At 29.9% G+C, this 11,751-nt stretch overlaps 1 protein-coding gene across 1 annotated transcript; it reads left to right on the top strand.

Annotated features, from left to right (window-relative positions):
* Nucleotides 1-389: 389 nt before the first annotated feature.
* On the top strand, nucleotides 390-10,701 carry LOC134695846 (uncharacterized). Its single transcript, XM_063557290.1, has 8 exons — nucleotides 390-501; nucleotides 5,830-6,058; nucleotides 6,480-6,623; nucleotides 6,863-7,050; nucleotides 7,316-7,350; nucleotides 7,775-8,101; nucleotides 8,446-8,499; nucleotides 8,803-10,701. Exons 2-8 carry the CDS (start codon nucleotides 5,849-5,851, stop codon nucleotides 8,928-8,930), a joined length of 1,086 nt encoding a protein of 361 aa, XP_063413360.1. The 5' UTR covers nucleotides 390-501; nucleotides 5,830-5,848; the 3' UTR covers nucleotides 8,931-10,701.
* Nucleotides 10,702-11,751: the final 1,050 nt, after the last annotated feature.

Raw genomic sequence — 11,751 nt, 5'->3', positions numbered from 1 at the left:
AATGATTTTAAACTAAAGAAAATGGTATTTGTTAAAATATTTTGTATAATACAGTTAATTAACAAATTCTCTTTAAATAGAAAAAAAATTTAACAATTGAATTGCAAATCTGTCTCCAAATTTGCAGATTTAGGCAAATAACTAGACCGATGTTGTACTGTGATTGTACAATCCAAGATGGCGGTATACCATCAATCTACCTTAAATAAGAATGACATTGCTGGACTTAATTTACTATGTACTTTTTAGTTTTTATGTTCCAAGTAGATCTAAGTAAATAAAACAAACAACGTATGCCTTTTCAGTAACACATGTACATGCATCAAATTATTATTAATATCTAATGTTACTCGGTTGCTCATTGTGTACAACAATGGATAATTGTACGATTCACATTGTGCCTACAGTGATGTTTAAGCCGAGATCACATGAGAAACGTTCAATGTCAAGTTCAATCATGAGTGTTATTGTCTGTTCAGGAGAAATTCTTCATTATATTCGGTAAGATGTCGTATTTACTATGTATTAAAATGAATTATTTTCTTGTAAATAGTTAAATGTTTTATAATAACGATTTTAACATGTAAGGGTTGACAATAATATGACAAAATCGCACAACAAGCAACGGGAGACTGAATGTTATTATTAAAATTAGGTCATTCACGTAGTACTACATCTTGATAAATAATAAAGAGCTACGGTAATTATGATTGTTTATACGATGGTCACTTTATATATCTTGATAACAATACATTTTCGATATAAATGAATAGTATGATAATACATTTAATGGAAGGACCATAAGTGAAATTCTTTTGTTTACAAACAAACTACCCACGTGACATGAGGTGCTTCTCGAATTTATGAATGAAATACTGAATGTTTTCTTTATTTATTTTTGCCGATGTTTTCTTTATTTTTGAACAAACACATTTTTATCGTAGTTCTTCAAAATCTTTTAAGTTTACCTTGATTAAAATCTGACATTTGCTATTTTATTGATAATGGTGACATAGTCATTTCCATAACAACTGAACCAATTTGTCCCAGTGTCCACTGACCACATTGCCTTACGACAGTTACGTTTTTTATTAGTAAATATATAAAAAAAAACATTTTTTTTACATATTATGTTTCATGTTGAATTTTTCCATCGACTGAACTTCAACTACTTTGTTAAAATGATTAAAATGGAAAATTACAAGTCATGTGATGTTTATAAATAGATACTACTTTATTTATGTCTGTGTTTACTAGAGCATGACGTCTTCACAGAATTGTTGATTTATAACCGAAAACAATGCTGAAGACATGAATAAAATTGTAAAATATAGAACTAAGTACAATTTACAATTACATAAGTCATATAAGCATTTTTGTTTATATTTAAAGTCAAGGAACAGTAAATGGGCTATGTCGCAGATTTTGCTAAAAATTTGCATAAAACCTTGGCTCGTTGAACTACAACTGAAAATCGAAAAAATTAAACATTTATCTCTTTTATTATCTGAAAAATTGCACATTGATTTCTTTTAATATGGGTAAATATTTGTATAGAAAGCACATAAAATCGTCGAAAAACCTTCTTAAATTTGTCTTAAAATCGTCAAATCTCTAATTCTACTCCATAGATTTTTTCTTAAAAAACTATATATTGTTGACACATAAATTTCGGTTTTAATGATATAAAATAATCATAGGGTCACATACTTCGTTTTTTGTCTAATAATCAATTTTGTTTCCTTGTTGGTAGTGAAAAACGTCATAAATCAACGGCCTGCAACGCGATAACGTTACGATTATTTCGACGTTTTGTTGGATTTTTTCACAAAGAACGCAACTTTGAATGATGAATACCGTAAAAACGAATTTCATCGAGCCAGAGTCGTATGCCAAATTTTACTGAAATCTGTGACATAGCCTATTTACTGTAATTTGACCTTAATAAACAGCGGTGGTCGCAGTGGAAATGAGAACTGTCTTACTCCCCAGTAGAAATGTATAATAAAGTGTAAAAAGATTTAAATTCTTAATATATCTTAATTTCAGTAAATAGCTGTGTTGCACTGCTGTACTGATGCCAGATGCGTGTTTTTGTTATAATTCAAAGTGTTTTCCGTCTCCCGTTATATAAAACACCATTTGCAAAAAGCGTTCGAATGAAAATAGAATTAAGAAAACAACCAGATACATGTACAAAGTTTTGATTCACATGGCGGGTTATGCAGGCTTAGCTAAAACATCTCATGGGTCTTGCTGTAATTCGGAGTTTATGTTATTCCTTCGGTTTGTTTTATGTTATCTTGATATGTATATTCTGAATTTACTAGATTACAACATCGGTAATTTATTGTTGCCTCTAATATTTGATATAAACTCAAAAAAATCTTATGAGTTTAGTATTTGTTATGATCGACACCACGGCTTCCACTGATGGATCGAATAACGCGTACTTTTACGGAACAGAAGTTTTCAACCTTCGCGCTTATTGGTGCCATTTGTATTGTACAACCTAAGGTTCCTCTAAATTGTTCGAAGTTTCGTTTTTGTTTTGGTTTGATTTTCTCTTGTAATCGTTCCTTCATCCATTATAAATTGGTCGTTACACAGTGTGCAATGATCTGTGCTATGCTCCGTATACGGGAATTTATCGGGTCATTACAATTAATTTATATCGGTTTAGACGAAGCAACACCTTATATAGCATTGTATAGATCATCTTTCAAATGAGGCAAAATTTGTTTGGTTATTTACTTATGAAAAAATTCTGCACTTAAATATTTAGGGAGCTATATTATTACATGTCTAGATTTTAGACGAAATGTTAATTAATGTATGTAATAACAATGATAATTGTAATGATCTTATGGTTTTGATCCTGCTTGGAATTAAATGTATATGATTTTTATAGAATGAAGATAACTACATATGTCTGTACTTTTTTTTACTGTTTCATTTTATTATATAAAAATGTTTTTCTGTTGCAAATCATGATGTATTATTTTATGTGTACATGTTTTGCTGCCCATCAAGGGCCATTGATTGGAATAATAAATAATTTTATTCTTATTCTGACATAAATTTTATTGACCCGATATATTCCGTATTAGGACCATTTCACTATGTGTAGCAAATTTATTATGAATGTGTTATCACACCACTTATGTGTTGTTTAAAAATATTGTTAAAATATAATTTAAATTATTAATTATTATTAAGGACAATACTAGTATCAGTCAAAAGAAAAATGAAAAAATTAGGACTTCTTTTATATAAAGTTAGTTATAAAAGGGAGATAATTCGAATTGACTTCATAAAAAACTGCACTGAAATATATTAGGACAAAATTAGCAAATTATATTGCAAGAAATTGCTCGAAATCATGATAAATTCATTTCCAATCTTCGGAGTTTAAACATTCGAAAGAAAATATGAAAAGATCAGTTTATTTTCATACGTTCAAAGAATCATTTGTTCGAAATTCTCCAACCTGTATAATCGAACACTTCCTATATCTTGTCTTTCTGATTACAAGAGCAGTATTGATCAGTGTTCAATTGAGGTATGAAAAAAACGGGAAGATTCAAAACAAAAGATAACAAACAGTTGCGCCATGATACGACCGTCGTTTTTCCAAAGAATAAATTAGAATTTCAATAATTTCTTAATATCATACATGTCATATCAGAAATAAATATAAAACAAAACTAAAAGGAGGGTATTATAATTATTATTACAATTTTTCTATAGCTCTAAATCTAAAACAATATTACTCAAAGTGCTTTACATCACATGTAAAACGAAATATACACACAGACAGTGATAAAAATATAAAACATGAACACACAAAATAAATATTTAAGTGTTAAAACTTTTCTAGATAAAAGGATTAATAATGTGGAAATTTTAACGAAAAAGTGGAATATATATGTTACAGTAAATAGGTGAAATTAGGAATTACATGTAATTACTAAAATTTAGGAATTACAGGTAATTCCCGATGCACTTAGTTAATACAAGTATTTCCTGAAACGGCCCAGTTATTACCAGTAATCACTAATTTTAAAATGAATTTTTACACCTATTTACTGACTGCTAAAACAATGTTGTAATTTGGTCAGATGATCAAAAGTTATGGTAAAACTAACTAGAAGTGAGTTAGTACTCTTAAAATATTGAATGGTTGATTTGTATTTAAAATATCTTGAATAAATATTGACTTTCAAATATTTGGTTAAATCAGAGTCACTTTTTGACCAATTTCAGCAGACATGGAAATCAGAAATGGAAAATTCTCGCAAAGCATTATGTTTTAACTTTTTAAAACAAACCTTGAGTTTGAAGAATATTTAGACTTATTACCTTATAAAGATAAGATAACGTTATGTAGGATAAGAACTGGAATGAACTGTTATGTGCATTAGCTTTGACATATAAAAAAAAATAAACGATATAGTGAAATTATAATTCACTGTTAGCAGCCAATCTGGTTCTATTCTGTTAAATTAGCTGAGAAACAAGGTTGATGAGTTGTGCACTTGCGAGTGAATATTTGAACCTCATTGAATACGTATTCTTGTGACTCCTCCAATTCAACCCTAGTCCTGGAGATGGGTTATCGATGTATTAAGCTATTAAAATTGTAAGGGTTTTGCAGAACAAATAGTCTCGTCTACTTTTGCTGATAATCGCAGGCTCAACAAAAATGAGGAAAAAGTATTAAAATTTTCCTCATGACTAGTACTATAAGAAGCTTCTGTCAAAATCGGGTAAAAATCCAGGATGGTTTATAAAATTTAAGTTTTAAAAACTTTAACTGCAGAGTGTATGTAATGTTAACTTGGAAAAACTAGTTCATTTATCATGTTTATAAGGAAAATAGGGAAAAAAAGGATTTTTTTTTACAAACTTTACTTTCGGATATTATCTTATATTCATAAACATTTCGCTTCTGTCCAAATTTGGTAGAAATCCAGGATATTTGGAGAAAGTTATTTTAAAGTGTTAAACCACAGTGAATGATTGAGATTTAGTTTAACAAAATTATAAAAATCAATTTTGGATTGATATCATTGTCTTGCATGCATATATTTACCGAGTTTCAAGGCCTATAAAACAACCATTTGCCAGTTTCAATTCACAAACACTAAAGAGTATGCACTTTTGATGTGCCTTATATTCCTACATCCTAAAGTAAGCTCCCTTAAAATCCCTACCCCTTTACTTTTTTATTTGGTATCTTGAATTATGTTTTTAATTTTAAATCAAAAACACCAAGTTAGTAAATAGCTGTAAAAATGACAAAAAAAATCAGTAATTACCAGTAATCACTGAAACAACTAGTAAATACATGTAATTACTAAATTGGCTAGTAATTACAGGTATTTACTGAAATGTTTAGTAATTACGTGTAATTCCTAATTTCACCTATTTACTGTAACATATATATCAATGAATCAAAATAAAATTATACTGAATAAAGTTGGTAAAATAAATAGCCAAAAAAGTCTAAAATAAGATTGCTATTAAAAATTACCACATATAACACCTATAAATCAGTCACCAAAATGTCAGGAAATCTGGTGAAAGTGCTTTAAGGATATTGTCAAAAAACTGAAAAAAACACATTTTTTTAAATTTAATCCTGTTACTAGGAAACGTTAACTCAAAAATTAAAAGATATCGATAAGGACCTAATGTCAACAGACGGACGGTCAACAGTATCATGACAAAAATACGTCTCGTAAACGTGCGTATAAAAAGTAAAACAATATTATTATCCACTCAAGAAGAGTAATTAAACAAACTGTTTTTTATTTCCAATTTCAGATCCACTGGATAAAGTTAGATGGTAGAACTATTTCTACTACCATTATTTACTCTGCATATACTGCACCAACTGGTAGCCCCAACGACTCCGACAGATGTAAACAGTACACTGGTCGTTAGAAGTGTAGGTTCCTCTGGATGTGTCAAGGGCAAACAATACTACGACTTCGATCAAGAAAAATGTCGAAGATGTCCACGTTGTAGAAAGGCTACCAACTATTTGCAGTTTGTAAGTTGTTTGTTCATGAAACATTACAAGTTATAGGACCAACAGGATAGTACTTAAAAAGAATATAAAAAAGTTTATAGAAATAAAGAGCTACTACGATTTATCTTTATGGAAAAAAACCTAAAAGTGCCATTTTTTGTTTTAATTCAAACTATATAGATATGAAATACAACAATGCAAAATACCATTAACATACCATTTACAAAACACACTACTTCTTCGAGCTAAATAACTCAAAGAAGTAAATTATCCATATTAATGTTTAGCACAATAAATACCACGGATCTTAATATCATACATATATTTGTACGTTTTGCTCGGTTTTAGTTTGTAGATTTGTTTTTTTCTCAATCGATTTATAAATTTCGAACAGCGGAATACTACAGTTGCCTTTATTAATCATACTTTTTAACATTTTTAGAATTTCAGAATCCGTCCACAACTCGGTGCATTAGACTGCTTTCCTTGTTACTGCAAGCTGGGTGTAAAGTTTAAAAACGATTATTCTGACAGATGCAGTGAGTGTCCTATCTGTAATACACATGGACATATAAATAAAAGCAAGGTTAGTAGCAACAAAGTTGATCATTTATTCATGAGATAAATGTAATATATTTCTAATACCTTTAAAAAAGATTATTAATTAGTGCGTATTTTGCAGAAACTTTTACATTGAGCATGAATATATACTCATACAATTAACGAATTAACATTGTATAACAACATATGCAAGTTGTTTAACTTTGAACTGACTTTAATACAAACGGGAACTAAATTCGTGATAACAAAATATTATTATTACAGGAAATACCAACCGATGAATTTCATGGAGCATTTGATTGTTATCCATGTATTTGTGATCCTGGATACTTTGGTAATGCCTTGACACATCACCAGTGCACTGAGTGCCTTGACTGTCATGGACAGAATAAACAGTTCAAAACTAACTGTACACAGAACACAGATTCAGAATGTGGTGACTGCCTAATAGGGTAAGGTTGTAAAATCTTCTGTCTTTCAATTAACTCCAGATTTAGATTTGAATCAGTATATATGTATTCATACTGTTTAAACCCTGATGCTTTGAACTGCATCCATTGCAGGTTTAACCTATAATTTTAATGTTTTGTCTTGACTTTTCTATTTATCATGTACAAGTATGATTTGATATCTTTATCAATTTTTACTTTTGTTCTTTCTTTAAAGCATCTAATACTAATAATGTATGGTGAATGAATATGTATTTTTCCACTTCAGGTACACAAAATCCTGGATGGAACATGCTGCATGTGGTAAGAGATTTATTTTGTTTAAAAAAATATATCACATTTTATTTAAAATTTTTATTATGTAATTATATTCAGTTTCCGTGCATCAAATTTAACTTGTATGCGTTTAGCAATTACATGTAGGTAGATTTCGAAGGCAATCATGAGAAAAGAATAGAGAATGAAAACGGGGAATGTGTCAAACAGACAACAACCCGACAAAAAAGTAGAAATAGCTTCCCCTAAAAAATGATATAAATAAGTTACGCAAAATAAACACTAAATTTTGAAATTACTTACAAGCTATTAATTCCTTTGGAGATAACATTCATTGTTAAAAAGCAAAACGTTGAAACTTTAAAGAACAGCTTTTGTCTTATGGAATAACATATTTCTGACTAGTCGATCTCCATTGCTTGCATTAAATACATGTTATTTTATATTTAAGTGAAAATTGAAACAACAACAGTTGTTCTAATTCTCAGTTCAACTCCAGGCACAACAAATCTGCTGGCAGTAGACAATGGACATGTCAAGACATCTCAAACCATACTAGTCGTCATATTGATGATTTCAACATTCTCTGCATTCTGTATTATCTTCCTGGTGTACTATGTCATCAAACATTCATCATGCTGTAGTATTGGGTATCATGATGTATCAGCTTCCACCTCTGCGGGCACACTCGCCCAGTCAAAGTCATCAGTGAACAAGAACGATAACCCGCCAGGACATGTGCATGTTGGTTCTACACAGACTATTGTGAATGCTTTACGTAAGTTTTTGAATGACATAGCTAGTTTTAATTGATGCATAAGGGACACGAGTTGACTTTATTTATGTATACTATATAATTATAACCTATTTAATTAGTCTGACGGTAATAAAGCTTGCATTTATTTTATAACGTAAGATAATGTACATGTAAAACACTACGTATGTGGGATATCATAAAGTATTTAGTAAATGATACATGATGTACATCTTCTACCATAGGATATATTTTGAAATACTTATATAACTGAGCCTTGTTCCCCCCCCCCCCCCCCCTAAAATTTCCGAATTTAACACGTCAGTCAAATATTGATAACTATTACTACAATTGGTTTTTGAATACAGTTTCAGAAAGTACAGACTTCGAACAAAATGAAGATCCACAACTTGAATGTGATGGTAAGTGAAAAATATGCAACAAATCTGCTGTCATGCAGAACATGGTACATATGTGCTATCATACAAAACTCATTACAGTTTTCATCTCTTTAGACGACAATATACACTGTTTTGCATTATTTATTGTAATACCATGCTTATGTTTACTACTCATATCAATTTGTTTTATACAGATTAACTACAAAGTTTAAGTTAGAGGAATAAATTATAAATCATTAGTTTGCAGTTAGCGATTCAGTTTGTTAAAGTGAGTTGTATGTTCTCGAGTCGGATCATTGTTAATCCAATATTTTCATATTGTAGGTTTGTTGGCTGGAGATCGACAAAAGAATGTGCGGAGAATGTCAGATGATAAAAATGTGTACATTGTTTACCAGAAAGGTGACTGTAATTCTGTGCACATTGACACACTGCCAAGTTCAACATCTTGATGTTTCGTACAAAATAGAATATTTTTGACAGTAAATATGTATGTATTGTTTGATATTAAATATAACTAGATCTCAGAAAATCTCCAAGCTAGAGAAAAATCCTAAATGCAATATTTTGTTTTGTATTTTGTAAGACAATATCAAGTTATTTTGCTCATCAATTCTTATGAATTAACACATATTCACAGTGACTGAAATGGCATAATCAATTTAAAATCAGCGTAATATTTATTTAGAAACAGGATATACTGCTCTTAGTTAAAAACTGTCTTAACATAAAGGAGGACAGAACAATTTGCATAGAAACAAGTACTTCTGCCTTTAAATTTCAAACTACGTTTTCAATTAACAAATAATGTAACAGTACTCAAGTTAAACTCATTTAGGCAAAGTTGAGCCAATATCAATTGTTTTAGCTGTTCTGTTAAGTTTAATTTGATTTCGATGCTCACATATGTTTTTTTCATTGCATTTGTCCTCTATACCATTTGTTCCGGTGTGTATGCATATGTTTATTCCAGAAACATATATCCGTTAAAGCTGAAAATGCGGCATCAGAGTAAAATATTGCAGTTTTGTCGAACAAAAAGCTCGTGTGTCAGGAAATGTGTTTGTCCCTTTTTTATATATTGTTTTGCTTATGAAATAAGTATTTTTGTTATTACATTACTTACTTTTTTTTACTATTATGTGAAACATATAAAATCAATTGCTGACTTGTTTATATATAATTTTCAGTATTTTTGCTTCAAATCAAATATGTGATTCCTGTAACATTTCATTATACATTATGCAGCGTACTTGCATTTCATTTCTATTTATTTATCCTTATTTAGACTGCACATTATTCATATGGTTAAAACCAATAGATTTTTTTACACATACATATACACTCGCAAGCGTATCACATTTGTATCAATTTATTTTTATACCAGAATCTCAAGCATACAATCAAGATAATGTTTTCAATTTAATTTTTCTGGCAGTTTCGATAAATTTTAACCATGAACAACTGTTGTTAATTAAGCCATTAAATATGTATCTTTGTTCGTTTTATATTAATTGTATATCCTTGCCGAAACTTCATTTTTTTCAGGGAAAATTATAATTATTTGATATGTTTTTAAGCAAAAAATATAGTATCTGTATTTTATACTGCTACTCCAAACATTTGTAATAAGATTTGAACTGTGATATTTCATTTAAATACTCGAACGCTGGGAGCGGGCAAACATATTTTAAAAGCAAGTAATATACATGTACATCGTAGTACCGTCTCTAAGTTGTATTTTCTGAACTAGCTGTATTAAGTGGATGGATAAGTGTTTCTCTTAAATAATGATACTGTGTATCTAATTTGTTTTTAACAATGTGAGCTTATTTTTATAAACGTAAGTTCATTAAATATACTCTTTACCATTGGGTATACAAGCATACGAGAATATGTTGCATATATCATTTTACACATAATCTAGCTTTTTATAACGTAGCGTACATTATTCTGTTAATATGCAAATATCTAACTAAAACTATACAAATGAAACAAAACTATTAAATGTTGGGTATAAAACCACAAGGCCAACAACAACTATAGTAATTACTAGTTACTATTAGTTTTACAAATTGAAATGTCGTGAGGAAATCAGATATTGTATAGGTGGTTCGCTGTTGGTGTGGCATACATGCAGTTTCATTTCCATGAACACGAATATCTTTTGTTTACTTTATGAAATGGTTCCTTATAAAAAAAAGTATCAAAACTACATTTTAGTTTTTTTTTAACATAATTCGACCACTTTGAAATGCACCTTTTAATTAAATATTAATATTGAAACATCATTGTTTGTTCATATAATTTTCAAAATCTTTCAGATACATGGCTTGATCTGTAAGATTGCTTCTCTATCTGTTTACTGCCATATTATTTATCTCAATGCATTAGTTTGTTGTAGATGTATTAAATGAAGTGTTTGTGTTATTGTTATGTCATCTTAATTAAGAATTGTTATGAAGACATGATCATTTTGTTTACTTGTTTTATTTTTATAATTTTTTACATGAATAAATCATTGACATGTTAATAAAATTGAAACATAAATTGTGTAAGTTGTTCACCAAATATGTACTAATTAAAAAAAAACTCGAGCGACAAAATCGAACATTATATTATGTGTGAAGGAACACAACATTATGTGCATTCAATGCGTGTGTACAGAATTTAGAGGAGCTTATCATGTTTGTGAGTACTCAACCCTCATCTAATCCTTGGACAGTGGTTAATAGCACTACATACGAACAAATGATAAAAATCAGTTACCATCGGCTTAGTTTAAACATATTTATTTAGAGTGGATTGTGAAACAAGTTTTGCAACTTATATTAATCCCTTTCCACTTTGCGGGTGCGAGTGCTGCCTTGTAGCGGCATTAGCCTACTCTTTTTCGAAATCTACAAGGATGACTTTAACGTGCAAGAGAAATGGCTCTGTCTTAACACGGGTCAGCCATTTATCGTCCCCTTCCGACGGACTATCATCGTTTCCTCAAGACCATACTCGCAAATGGTGTTAAGGGAGAGCCGAAAATTGAGTTCCTGAAATTTTCATCCCAAACGGGAATCGAACCAGGAACCTTTGTGTTAGTCCCATCGGCTTAACTCACCAGATCGATACAAAGCAGAAATGCATCTAACAAAAACTCTGTAAACAATATTTTCGTAAACACTAGGATGTGCTTTCCCATTAAAAATAAAGTTAACGAAATCCGTGACTTTAATTTACCAGTAATAAAATTGAGAATGGGTATGGGGAATGTGCCAAAGA

The sequence above is a fragment of the Mytilus trossulus genome, chromosome 14, assembly GCF_036588685.1.
Source record: "Mytilus trossulus isolate FHL-02 chromosome 14, PNRI_Mtr1.1.1.hap1, whole genome shotgun sequence".
Taxonomy (NCBI): domain Eukaryota; kingdom Metazoa; phylum Mollusca; class Bivalvia; order Mytilida; family Mytilidae; genus Mytilus; species Mytilus trossulus.
This window is presented reverse-complemented; position numbering and strand designations above follow the sequence as displayed.

Coding starts and splice junctions, on each gene's coding strand:
- LOC134695846 (XM_063557290.1), top strand. CDS start 5,849: ATGGTAGAACTATTTCTACTACCATTATTTACTCTGCATATACTGCAC. Junction 6,624..6,862: donor GACATATAAATAAAAGCAAG/GTTAGTAGCAAC, acceptor TTATTATTACAG/GAAATACCAACCGATGAATT. Junction 8,102..8,445: donor GACTATTGTGAATGCTTTAC/GTAAGTTTTTGA, acceptor TTTTGAATACAG/TTTCAGAAAGTACAGACTTC.